Genomic DNA, 14,714 nt, shown 5'->3' with positions numbered 1-14,714 from the left:
CGAATTGAATTTTCAGTTTTGATTACTTATAAATTGGTACCCTGCTTTCTTGTTTTGTAGGTTGGTAACCGGAAACAGGAAGTTGTGTTCACTTCCGATTGCTTCCAATATCGGTTTATCAATTCTATATTCACTCTGCAACAGGCAGGTGTTCACGTGAATTTTGAATTAATCTAAGTTAAATCAGTGCAATCATTGTTCATAATGAGTAAACTAAGTAGTTAGTTTATGCCAATGAGAAAAAAAGTAAGGCTGAAGAAGCAGAAATTGTTGAATCTACTTGTGATCCTGTAAAACAGAAAACTAGCACCGAAAATACACTTGGTGAAGAGGATCACGAAACCAAGATGAAGATCCACGTGGTCAAAAGGAATCAGCTTCTGATAATGATTGGCCCAAATGTTGGACATTTTTGCAGAAAAATGACTTCTGCAAGAGAAACGAGTAGCTGTATGTCAAGAATAAAATGTTGGGCTGCAAAGTGTGTTGTGATGTTGGAAGTCTTGTCGTCGATAAACACATGGGAATGAAAATTTCAGCAGAGTGGTCAAATGGTAAAATCAGTCATTTTGGAGAATCTCACAAACAACAGTTAATGTCATTAAGAAAAAAGATTTACAATCATAAGGAGAGTGCAACGCACAAAGCGAGACGACGAGAGTATATCGGAGGATATGGTAAAAGTGTGGAAGTTGCTGTAATAACATCTTCATGGTGAATACCGGCACCTTTTTTCCAGAAAAAAAAGCACTGTATATATATATATATATATATATATATATATATATATATATAAAATCAATAATTTTAATGGCTTAAACCACCGAGATAATTAAGAATAAAGTTTAATAAAGACACTAGTTTTGTTGGTAATCCAACTTCATCAGGTGTCAAAGTACAAAGGTATATACAAAAAAGACTGACAGAAACATTACACACTAACAACAACAGAGCTATCAAAAACTGTAGTTAAGTTTAAATTGGAGTCAGCGCTTCAGTTCTAGCTACATTTATATGCGTGCATGTGATCTCGCAAGAATGCCAGCACTGAACATCAGAGCTATGCTAATCTGGCAAGTTGTAGCTAAGGTTGCTATTCATGTGAGTAGAATCGAGGGTGATTTCTTTTGACTCCAGGATACGTCTTTCAAGAAAGATGTATCCTGGAGTCAAAAGAAATCACCCCTCGAAATTAAAATATTTTGTGCTGTATAAGTACAATATTTTAATGAAATCTAATTTTCTGGGAGGAATGATGAGTGGAACTTTAGTGTATATATCTGCCAGTGAAGGTAGGTTTATGATAAGCACTGATGGACAAGTTATAAGAGTTTCAGGTAAGTGGGATGACCACTGGTAATATCAATCATTAATCAATTGATATTTCTCTTGAGCATCCTGCTAGAATGTGAATACATGTTGGAATGACACCTGCTTAATTCATTAAAATTTTGACAACTCTTTTTTTTAGCAGACCTCAAAAATGATCAGTAATTTGTTTGATATATCCATCTAATGCATCACAGTAGATATTTTTGGTACACTGATCATTGTATTATTTATTTTTTATTCAGGATTATTTACATCGCTTGTTTGTTCCACACTGATATAATGTATTGGTGTTATTTTCAGTATGAAATGTTTGTTGTGAATTTTCAGTAAATCTTGACCGTATTCGAACATGTTCTTTATAATCTAAAAATAACAGCATTTACAAAAATAATCTTATACTTTTAACATGATTTGATTAATGCACTAGTGTCCTAAGGATGAGCACTGTTTCTGAAGATTACAACTGCAACAGATGAATCAGCTTACAGCAATTTGTATAACTAATGATTTTCAGTAGAAAGTGGGTACCATTCATAATTTCAGATCATGCACAAAGGTCTCGTGGTAGCACTCAACAGGATAAAATGCAACTCTAAGTGAATTGTGTTTGAAGATAGTGCTTTTTGCGAAGGAATAAAGTTGCAAACTAGGATGTCTTCTGATGTCTCAAAGATATCGTGTAGGTGATTTTGCACAGGGAAGAATTATCAGAAAGCTTAAAAATGCAGCAGAATATCTGATATTGCCAGAGAGTTTGATCTCACATAGCTTTGTATCCAGGCTCTGGGGGCTGCATTTCAAACCAATGGAATGCATTCCAGGCATTTGTTAAGATGTTGCCCTTGCTCTAATTCAGAGCATGAAGATAAGTTTTTGGTTATTACAGCAAAACATAATCGCCGCACCATGCCTGGTCAGTTCCAAATAGATTCGATTTAATTACGGGTATGTGGATATCTCAACAAACTGTGGTAAGATGTCTGCGACAAGTAGGCCTGTATTCTGTGTCCCTTTATCCAGAGCTCATCGTAGAGCATGTTTTCATTGGTGTTGTATCCGTAAATTTTGGAGAAGACACCAATGGCCTAATGTGCTCCTTACAGATAAGAGTTGTTTTAGTCTTTCCTCAGATTCTAGACGACACTTGATCAGACTTGAAAGTGGAACTGCTTACCATCACAAAAATGTTCTTGAAGGAGATAGATACAGTGGTCATAGTGTAGGTAAGCATTATGCTTAATGGATGCCTTGAGCTACAACCTGCAAAGGGGACTATGGCTGGTGAGTAATATTGCAAGGCAGTTCTTCAACATAATGTTTTATTGTTCCATGGTGCTGTACATGAAGAATTCATTTTTATGGATATCAATACCACAACTCAGTGGAGATACTTCTGCAGACTAAGGTTATTAATTGAATCGAGTATCCAGCACACTCCCCCATTTAATCCCATAGAACACATTTTGGGCACAATAGGGAAATGCAATACTGCTTGAAATTCCCTTCCAGAAAACAAACAATGCTTTATGCTTCCTCTGAAGGTGGAGGAGGAGCTGGCCAGTTTGACCCGAGAACTCCTAAATCACTTAGTGCTAAGCATGGTAACATGTTGTGTGAGCTGCATTGCAGTTCGCCATTGACATATTCCATGCTGAACTGTCTCTGCATGGTTTTCTGTAAGCACTGTATATTAATTCATTAACTACATCATTAGGAAATGTGTAACTTTTTCCAAAAACTTATTACAAGTTTGTACAAAATTTATAACATATTCTTTGTGTAATATAATTTATTAGTATGCTGGCAATAAGTTAATGTCCACATGTGGCTGTAGTCATGAACATTTTTTTCATATACAAGTAAAAATATAGTTCATCCTTAATTTTTGGACACCATTACCTTATGTACTGCTGTAACCTTTGATATGGCACAGTATGACACTTGTTGTTTCTGCACTAATAAAACCATAAACCAACCAACCTATGGAAACTTTTAATGATCTCTCAAGTATTAACTCACTTCAACGAAAAACTTAATCATTATCTATTAAAGCTGAAGTCAGTGATTACTATATACATGACATATAACAAAATCAATATATCAAGCATTAAAATATGAAGTAACTGTCCTACACTTTCTCTCAAATTAAATTGTACAAATAATTAGAAATGTGCACTCAGCTCATCTAAACAGTTTTTCAAATTCATAATGACAAATAGATACACACCAATACTAATCCATCAAACTACACTTTAAACAACTTAAGTAAACTTCAGCAGTTCTTTATGAACTAAGCAGAGCAGATAAATTATATCAGTTTTTGTCCTTCATTCAAGAGTTCAAAGTATTAGAAGTCACACATTCCACCTTCTCTAAGAGAAGAATTTAACTGAAGAAACAAAACAGTGTTACCTTCGAGTAGTTGGGATGATATTCAAACAAACACTGCTTTCATTCCAATATGAGGAATAAAAGTTCTTTACGTAGCATGTTGGAAGTGCGTATGTTAGTTTCTTCTGTTCAAATCATCAGTAATAGTAGGAATGATCAACAGTTCCTTTACTTCAATTGAACAAATTCCTGTAAGAAATACCTTGAAAATATTTGCATGTATCAATTCCATTAACAGACTGTGTCTGTGTACTTATGCTTCTGTTGCATTCCTTAAATTTAATGAAATATTGGATCCAAATTATTCCATTATTTGAATTTACCTCTCAACATTACACTCTCCTTCTCAGTTCTCTAGCTGTTATATTTCTGAGCATTCTTCATTACTACTCAATGAAACAATGCATCATGCAGATTGGCAATCACATTCAGGTTCCTTGTTCTATACTTGGCAATATTGCTGCCAACATGTGCCTTTGTCCAGAGGCAAATATCATATGAATTCACTGAAATATTACTCCACACTCTTCTTCAGTATTTTCTTGCTTTATACATCTAAAATTTCTCTATGCACACTGACGAAAAGTAGTTCTGGTTTGGGAATTGCTCTGATGTCAACAATGGTAAGCACTAACAGTAACAATCTCTACACATTATTTACGTATGCGTTTGCTGTTGGTCACTATTACATAATTACACATACTTTACAACAGAAATATGCATTATAATAATATAATTGTAAAAAATTAATGGAATCCATTTTACTTGAATTATTTATTCAAGAAATGTATTATATAATAATGAGAGATTATATTGCATTGCAGTCTAAAATGGAAACTAAGGAAACCATCTTGCAGGGTATTTGGAAGTCTCATCTGTTAATAGATTACATCATAACCTTCTATGTTAGCAATCACTACCAGCTATATGGACTGCAAACATTAACTATGCCAGACATTTCCTTTGCATAACCATTTTTATTAATGTGATCTCTCTAATGATATAATCCTATAAACAAGTCACTTCCTGGTATTTCACATTTATATTTAGAAAGGATTTTTTGATATCGCACTTATAACAGGGCTGAAAATAAATATGTCAAAATGAAAACATAATATAGGAAATGAGGAATAAAAAATGTACAAGTGAAGGATTAAAAATATATGTTAAAAATATTGAATAACAAAAAATATGAATACAATTCATATTTTTTGAAGTACAGTGAACTGAAATAATTTCTGAAAATTTGAAATAAATAGACCAAAATGCATATTTGACCCCAATGAATGGTAAATTTTCTGCAATCATGTTCAGTCTTTTATTCTTCTTCTTCTCTCTTCCATCATCTATGTGGATGATGATGAGGCCGAATGAACTCTTTCCAGCTCTGTCTGTCCCGGGAGAGTCTGATCAATTCTGTCCAGTTTGGTGTCACTTGTTGTGATTTGGTTTTCTGGTCCTCCTTTATTTTGTCTATCCATCTAATTCTGGGCTGTCCTTTGGATCTTTTACCTTCCATCATTGTATTCAGTGCTTTAGATGGTAGTTTTTCTATTCCCATTCTGGTCACATGGCCAAACGATCGCAGTCTTCTTTCTTGGATTTTGTCTATTGTTATTTCTTGTTTTAGTCGTTTCCTTATGTCTTCGTTTCTTAGTCGATCCAGCAGAGATACTCCGAGTAATCTTCTTAGCCAACCCATTTCAGTAACTAATAATTTTTTCTCTTCAGCCTTTTTTGAGATTCCACTTCCTTAGAGGAATATTGGGAGGACCATTATTTCATAGATTCTTACTTTTGTTACTTGTTTGATGTCTCCTGACTTCCATATTTTATAAAGTCATCCAAAAGTTTGGGATGCTTTACTGATTTATCTGTTTATATCTTTTATAATTTCACCATTGTACTCAATAACTCCTCCAAGGTAGGTGAAGTTTTCTGCCTGCTCTAGATTCTTACTATCAATTTCAATTTTCAGATTGGTGCTTCTTTTTCCTATTTGCATAATTTTTGTTTTGTCTATATTTATGTTTAATTCAGATTTTATTCACTCGTCCTTTATTTTAACAGAAATTCGCTGTAGATATTCTTCTGTGCTTGCAAGTAATGCAATGTCGTCTGCAAATTTTAAATTTGTCACATTTTCCCCATATATTTTGATTCTGGAGTCTTCATTGTTTAAGGCCTTATTGGTTGCTTCTTCCAGTGTAAGATTGAATAGGTCTGGTGACAGATTGTATCCCTGTCTTACTCCGCTCTCTGTGTGGAACCAGTTGGTTAAGGTGTCCTCCATTCGTACTGCACTTTCAGATTTCTCATATAGATTTTTTATTATGGTTTTATTGGGAATTCCAAATTCTTCATAGTTTTCCATAGTTCTCTTCTACGGAATCAAATGCCTGACGAAAGTCTATGAAATTTATGTAGCAACTTTGGTTGTACTCTAGTGTCTTTTCTATTAGCTGTCTTAAGGTGAATAGTTGATCAATTGTGCTTTGCCCTGGTCTGAAACCGACTTGTTCTTCTCCTAGTGCCAGTTCTATATGTGGCTTATATTAACATTCATATATTAAACTACTATTAATAAAATACTGTATAAGCCATATACAGTTATTTATTAATAGTAGTTTAATATATGAATGTGAGAATTAAAAGATTTAAGTAGTTTAATCTGTTTACTTAACTTCCCAGCAACTAAATTTTTCTCATCCTTCACTTCATGTATTAGCAATACCAACAAACAGTGAATTTAGTCTGGTTATCACCCTATTGAGTTATGTTTTTCCCAAACAAAGTAGAACTTTCAATAAAATGCCTAAATTTTGCAGCCCCCCTCCCCCTCCCAACACACATCCAACAAAAAATTAAAGGGCCAGTTTGCCCAATGTAAAAAAAGTAAAAATGTAGCTCATCCTTAGCTTTTCGACAGCAGCATAGGTTGATATCTTGTATCAGGGAAAAGTTTATGATTTTTATTATTTCTGTGTTTTAACTTAAGCAACTACCTAAATTATTGTTTTTTTTTCCCCTGGTTGCTTTATATTAAAAAAAAGTTTCTTATTTTTACTAGGTGGAACTAACAAATATTCAGAAGAAATATTATCGAGCCATACTTGAACGAAACTTCTCATTCTTAACAAAGGGTGGCAGTTGTTCAAATATGCCAAATTTAATGAATACTATGATGGAGTTAAGGAAATGCTGTATACACCCATTTCTAATAACTGGTGAGTTTTAACATTAAGCATTATTCTGCACGTTTGCCTGCATGCATTACATATGTAAGTGCTTTGTGATTCAGAACTGCCTGATTTCTGTTATATAAGATTCTAAGAATCCATGTTTGAGATTCTTTTAACTTCCTGCCAAAGGGTTCTAAGTGAGGGATACAGAGAATACTATATTGTGAGTCAGCTTTAAAGGCATGTAAGGAAACAAAATTTTGTCATCTATAGGAAACAAGAAAAACAAATGGTGAAAGTAAATCAGCATGCAGAATAGCATTCACATTCTTACAATGCACACTGCTGCTTGGAAAAAAAAAAAGGTATAATATACACCCTCTGTCCAAAAAGAAACCGAACTTTTCGAAAATAGAAGAAACTATTGGCGTCACCTGTTGGATCTTTTTGTTGTCGAAAGTGGCAACCTTCATTAGTGTTATGTCAACTGTTTGACATTTGTTTCATTAGAAGCCGAGTTATAGTGCCAAGAGTGACAGTGTGTTTTGACGAGCAGTCGGTTGTCACAGTATTCATGCCGTACGCGATGAATTCTCGCTATCAATTGCTTCAAAACTTTCAGATAAAACTCACCATTGACCGTTTGGCCAAGCGAAACGAATTCTTTGTGGATAATGCCATTGGAATTGTGGAAACACAGCATTGTCTTTACTTTTGAATTCTCCAAGCGACTTTTTTCGGATGTCCCTCTTCTGGTGGTCTCCACTCAGCACTCTGGCACTTTGTTACAGGCTCATACTCAAAACACCAGTAACGATTGTTTCAAGGAAGTTTGAGTCCTTAAGCGGTTTTTGTGGGAAACATATCGCAAATTCAATTTATGAAGGTCCAAACTCTCAGTCAAAATGTTGTGCAGGTTAAGTTGGAATCCCCAATTCATCTTCAATCAATCTCACAGACGATTTCGGGTTTTCTTTGATGAAATCGCGCACTTTTGGGATGTTAACTTCGCTCAGTCCAGTTTTTGGACGGCATGGCTTTTGGTCATCCTCAAGCGTCTCACGACCACTTTGAAATCGCTTAAACCACCCCTAAACTTGAGTATGGGATAAACATTCATCACCGTATGCTATTTGATGTGTTTCGGTAAAACTTTTACCAAGTTTAACACAAGTTTTTTTTTTTTTTTTTCTCTGTTTGAAACTCATTTTCCGACTGTTCATCAAAACACACTGTCACTCTTGGCACTGTAACTCGGCTTCTAATGAAACAAATGTCATAAACAGTTGACATAAGTGGCAACCTTCGCTAATGAAGGTTGCTGCTTTCGACAACAAAAAGATATGACAGGTGGCGCCACTAGTTATTTCTATTTTCTAAAAGTTCAGTTTCTTTTTGGACTGAGGGTGTATATCTAATATTTTATGGCCAGTATAACAAACTTCTCTTGAAGAGTGATAAATTTGGTTGGAAAACAGTATCTCAACTCACTGAACAAAGAAAATGGCTAAAAATAGTACTTTGATGAGGAGTAGCTGTACATAAAGCAGATGACAGCATGAAAAAGTACTAATTCAAACAATTGATGCAAGAAAGAAGGGAAGCAGAATAATGGGAAATTATTATCATCAAAATACTGAACTGTTTCTAAATATCATATAGCTTAAATTTATACTACATGAAATTTTCATAAGGAACTACTTATGTGAGTCTGTACTATTAAAATAAAAATCACCTGAAAACTTTGTAATTAGTCACCTCAGGTGTGCGTGTGTGTGTGGGGGGGGGATACAATTGATGAACAGCTAGCATGTATATGTCATCTCTTACAAAGGTGGTGTGCAAATGTGCAACCCCTAGTTGGTTATCATGTTGGAGGTTTCATAAAATATTTACTGCGATAGGAAAGGATTAAAAACTAATGTTAATGCTTCTACTATTTTGTGTGTCACTGAGACATCTTCAGGAATTAAAAATAACTGTTGTAACACACATGCAAAGACAGCACAATACTCAATGAAACGTGGGTGACTCTAAAGTACTATCTAGGTGATGCATCCTGTATGTAAAGTGGGACCTCTGACAGTTATTGTTTCCCAAATTTTGCGAAGGTTTATGCATCCATATTTATTTAAATTCAGTTGATTTCTGAGTGACAGTCTTTCCTATTAAAATATACTATGGTGGAGCATGGTAGTTTTCTTCCAGGAGATTCTGTTGATCGTATCCAATACATGGTCTGCAAGGCCAGATTGATCATAATTGTGACTGCAGATGTACAGATTGTGTTCTTCTAAATGGATGGTCGCTGATCTATCTATCTATCTGTCTGAAGTAAGTCAACTTGCCAGAATGGGGTACTTTATATACTCCAGGCACTTGAGAGAGCTGATCTTTGGTAGAACGGATAAGGATAGCAACTTTCCAGTGGAGCTTAAAAGCTGTGTAGAGGTTGTACTTTTTTAAGACCTGGCTATTTTTTCTGATGTTCCACAGATGTTGAAGTTGGTGACTGCATTTCTGAATTCCTTCTGAAGCGATGGAGGAGGAACTGATTTTTTTTTTATTTTGTAATCATTGTAGCCATTGGAAAGGAAGGTGTTGTGTATGTGGTTGAGGCTGGCACATTTGTACATTGGAGGGACTTTTTTTGACTAGAATATGATTTGTAGTTTAACGAAGTTAGGTATCACTCTTGTGTCCCCAACATCTTTTTAGAAAGGCCAGCTGATTTAATTGCTTAGATAAACATTGTTTTGACTTACTATATTGGCTTGCTTTGCATGCTATTTCTTCACCATGAATGATTAGAATCCGTGTGTTAAGGCTTAATATTGGAAGCATTAAACTTGGTTTTTAATCCTTTCCTAGTACTATAAATATTGCATTAAACCTCCAACATGATGTCCTCCCAGCATTTAATTTATAACACACGTACCCTAGTTGGCTTAGTGATTTACGCTGGGAAAGGGGAAGTGAATTTTCTAGCTTGTGTGAACAGATCAGCTTCCTAATTGGTAGTCTGAATAAAACAAACAACCTAATCTTGAACAGCTGAAATGGGTTGATCGTGATGTCTAAAAACTATAAATTGGATCTTATTTCGAATACTATGATCCCAGACTAACCCTATTTGTGATCTTATTTGCAATGTATCACTGGTAGTTAAAGCAGGGATACATTGTGAAGACTGTGCCATGTTGGTTGCCCAACTGGTTTGCATATTCGCTTTCCAACCAACAGGCTGCTGGTTTGAATCCTGCCATGGTCATATGGGAATGTCTTTAGGTGGGAGATGGATTTCATCTACTGGTGGGTGTCCATTGCTCCACTTATTGAAGGCCTGAAATGGATTGAAAAACATTCCATGTTTCGTCTAGAGCAGGGTTTCCATTTCTGGTAAAAAATGAAAAAAAAATACCAAAGAAATATATATAACATCATTAAAAAACAAGGGGGAAAAACAGCTTAACCCACCCTTGGTACAAATGTCTTATAGGTTCATATATAAAACCTTTCATGGTTGGCAGCCATTAAAAAAAAAAAAGAAGTTTTTAGTCAGGAAGTAAATCTAGTTCATTTTCTGACTAATTCTCTAGAGGCATAGTGAGAGCCTTTATGGGCATCCCACCTCCTTCCAACTATAATGATATCATCAACAGTGGTTTAGTTGCTTCTGATGGGCACACAGGTATGCCAACGTAAGCGACAAACTTTGATTCAGCATTTTCTTACAGGATCCTCTAGGAAAAGAAGCGTGCCAGATATTCTTTACCATCCTGAGTTTTAAACATAGCTATCTTATTTGACCAGAGCAGTAACAGAGTCGCAGCCAGTGATTGGTTACTTCAGATACTGCTTACAGAGTTCACTTTTACTCTATCATTATTCTCTTCGAAGCAAAACTGTTTCTTTCCAACTTAACACTTCTGGAAATGGAAGCTCTTAAATCTCTGAAGAAACCGAATCTTATTACCAGAGCTGACAAAGGCAAAGCAATGACCAGAAACAGGGCTCCAGAATTCCACTGATATAAAATAAACTTCTGGATCTGAAATCCTTAATTTGAACATGTAGTGTTCACTTTAAAAAAAGTGCAAAAATACTCGTAATTTTCATTGCTAGTTTTCTCTGAAAGTCATAACATTAGCTAATCATCTTCATTTTCTTCTTTAAGGTTCAGAACTTTTTCTTTCTATATGTTAATTTTTTTGTAATAATTAAAAACTCAACCTGTCCCCCCCCTCCTCCACTCCACAGCAGTTGTTCCTTAGTCATTGTCATAACCTAACAATTGATAACGTTTAGATGTTTTTCAATCTATATGAAAGCCTTGATAAATATCTGCATCTGAGTTCCAAAAAGCAGATATTTATCAAGAGCTCCTCCCTCAAATAAATTTGTAGTGAAAAGAACCGAACCCTATATTATAGGGTTCTTTTCACTACATGCATGCTTCACTATGTGATCTAAACAATTTAAAAAAGAATACTGGCTTTTGTTTTAGCCATGAAGTGAAAAAAAATAAGCCATTATGTTTTATAGTTTTACACCCTATGTATATATATATATATATTAAGGATACAAAAAAAAAAAAAAAATTCATATATATATATATAATATATATATATATATATATATATATACAGGGTGTTCGGGATAAATTTGACAGTTTCGTAAGGAAAAAGAAAATCTTCTTTGTATCTATTAAATTTAATGAATTGACAAAAAAACATTACAGGCAGAGTTAATTACAATACTATCAACAAGATTTACTCAAAATAACCACCATTAGCATCGATCACAGCTTCAATTCTGCTTCGGAACCTCGAACAAGCTGATGCTACAGTCTCCCTGGGAAGGGCCACAAAAACTGTTGGGGGGGCTTGTTTAACTGGGCAATGCCCCAGCCAGCATGAAATTTTGTCATGTTATACCATTATTTTCTATATTGGTTTTAGCCAGTAAGAATACAATTTGGTCGGCTAAATCCCAAATTTCCAGCCCATCCTCGTTCGTGAGAAGGTGAAGATTGGACATTAGGTAAGAAGCCCTGGTTGGTTCACCGCATTCCTTTAAAGGCTATGTGGAGGTATGCTCTATGTTATACAGCTTTGACCCTTAATCACCCCATGCTTATATCAGTTATTTAATTAGCTTTTGTACTTGTACTGATGATGCCTGTGATACTCCGGCAAAAATAAAGAATATTTTGTGAGTTAATTCCGTTATTATAATAGTAAGTAATATGTCTACTCACAATATTTCCTTACTGAAACTTATATCGAGACTTCATGGAATGTCTACTTCCAAATAATAAGCTAGATATGGTAATGTATTAGTTAAGAAGGTGAATTGCATTAACAGAATAATATTCCTAAAGCACTGTAAGATGGCTCAGGTTATTCCTACCTGCTGTAAAATAAAAGAAATTTTCAGGCCTGAAAGTGCCTGCAGGATTTATTTAAAGGCCAGTAGGTCAAATCTCTTGCTCTCTTGAATAAAGAAATAGTAGATATCAAGAAGGCTACAGAACCAGTATTAGATGCTGAAAATTTTAACACCATTTTACGATGTCTTACTGAAAGGTTTTTAATGCTTCCCGTGACAGATTAAAATGCAAGTTTGATTCACTTCTGAGCCACCCCAAATCTAGCAATATTGTCTGTGACACGGAGTAGTTATTGATGTGTCTGCCTGCCCGCTAACAGCAAACTTTTTGTTTTGTCAAAAGGTGACTTAGGAAGGTATTTAATATTTTGTGACCGTGGGGCCAAATGGCGAAAATATCAACATATGTGAGCTGGCTGAATCTAGAGCTTGTTACATGAAGTCTTCCATGTAAAAAGTTAAGTATTGGGTGTTGAGCCCATGACCCTTCTCATAATGGATATCAATATACACTTCTGATTGGAAGTGTGCTTTGGATTATAGTATACTAAGACAGTTGATGTGAAGTTATCAGCTTCTATATACAAGCACCCTAGTTGTGAAGTTGCTTCATATGCAAATTTTGTTCTTACATTTTAATAAAGGGATGGCAAAAATCAAACCAGCAGATCCCATATGAATGCATCAATTATACAGCTTAGTTGCATGCCATTTAATTTGCACTTGTGCATGTACAGGAAAGCCTCGCTTTTAACGCGATTAATTAATCCATCAATTAATGTGCGCGAATCAAAATTGCATTAAGCAAATACAATAAATAATGGGAATAATTATAATTCATCCATCAGTTAGCATACATTTGTGGAAAAAAATGCAGTATAAGTTATAATAGAGAATAAAATCAAAGTTAATAAAAAATCAATTGCTTAAATTTTTATTTAATGTCTAAACATTTGATTGAGCTACTTTTTTTACAAAAAATTAAGTAAAGATGTTTGAATAGTGGTTGCTTGATGTGTTCATCTTGTCATGCAATTTGTGATAGCTGGGGATTGCTTTATGAAGGTTTTGGTGGATTTTGAAGCTTCGTTCCATATCAGGAACAGCATCAAACAAAATTCATTAGCATACTCAATGTGATTGAAAACTAGCTCAAGTTCTTTTGCAGTTAGCTTTTTAGTCACAATCCTTATCTCCTTTATATGAACGCCATTCTTCTAGTTGAAGTTGATCATTCTTGCTTAACTGTTCTGAATGGGAATTGAGCAAGATTCTCACATATTCATTATCCAGTTGATTAAATCCAAGTTCTTTTCCAATTTGCTAATTTCTTCAATAAAGTTAGATTTTGGATTTTGAGCACAATGAACTAACATAGTCTTGAATTTAAAGCCTATGCATTGCTTCCTAATAAACACGTAAAAATAAAAGACTATCTTTTAGATACTTTGTATTCTGGTTGAGATGTTTCAGTTTTAGCTAGGAAAGTTTTGCTTGGCATATGCTTCCAGAAGAGACCAATTTTGTCTGAGTTGAATATTTGCTGATCATCATAATCACTCTCCTGAATTATGCTTTGCAATTCTTCAGGAAACTTGGCTCTCCAGTTATTCTTACGTTATGCAATCCAGTTTGATTTTTAAAACAGTCAAACCAGTCGAAACTCACGTTGAAGCTTTCACATTCCTCTTGAAATTTGGTCTAAATTCATCATCATCATCATCAAATTCCTGCCATGTACCCTCAAGGGGTGTACAGGATATGACAGTACTACATGAAAAAATTACATCATCACTAACTTCCCATCTACAATTTTCCTCCAAATCAGTCTGTCACCTGTCAAGACTCCAACATTATCAGATCTTATATTTCTATCGTCTAAGGCACTTTGTACCGTATCAATCCACCTATATCTTGGTCTTCCTCTGGGTCGTTTTCCTGCCAACCTGGCAGAGAACACTTGTTTTGCTAATCTTTCCTCCCCCATTCTATTTAAGTGACCATACCATCTGAGATTAGCTCTGCTAACGCATTCCTGGATGCTGACAATGTCAAGTTCTTTCCTAATATCCTCATTTTTAATATGATATTGCCATTGATGCCATCTGTTCACGCCTCTAATCTTTCTCAGGACTCTCATATCTGCGGTCTCTAGTCTTTGGTCAAGTGTTTTACTTCTGACCCAGCTCTCAGATGCATAAGTTAAAATTGGTTTGAACACAGTCTTGTATACAGCTAATTTAGTGTTCCGACTAATTTCTTTCTTATTCCATATGAATTTATTCAATTGACTTCCCACGATACCAGCTTTGCTGATTCTGTTGTCTATTTCTATATTTAGTTTACCATCTTCAGTAAAAATTGTGCCTAAGTAGCTGAAATGTTTTACTTGTTCCACCGGTTCTCCATTCACAACAC

The 14,714-nt window shown here is 34.9% G+C and overlaps 1 protein-coding gene across 1 annotated transcript in view; it reads left to right on the top strand.

Annotated features, from left to right (window-relative positions):
- Positions 1-14,714, top strand: part of kis (chromodomain helicase DNA binding protein kismet) — a 945,984-nt gene that overhangs the window by 335,209 nt on the left and 596,061 nt on the right. Inside the window, exon 19 of the mRNA XM_090408660.1 lies at positions 6,794-6,950. Coding sequence (XP_090264786.1) covers positions 6,794-6,950 — 157 coding nt within the window. The remainder of the gene's footprint in view (positions 1-6,793; positions 6,951-14,714) is intronic.

Source organism: Typopeltis vanoorti, chromosome 18, assembly GCF_054136105.1.
Source record: "Typopeltis vanoorti isolate ZY-2024b chromosome 18, IOZ_Tvanoo_1.0, whole genome shotgun sequence".
Classification (NCBI taxonomy): domain Eukaryota; kingdom Metazoa; phylum Arthropoda; class Arachnida; order Uropygi; family Thelyphonidae; genus Typopeltis; species Typopeltis vanoorti.
The sequence above is the reverse complement of the archived record's forward strand: the minus strand, read 5'-3'. Positions and strand labels throughout refer to the sequence as shown.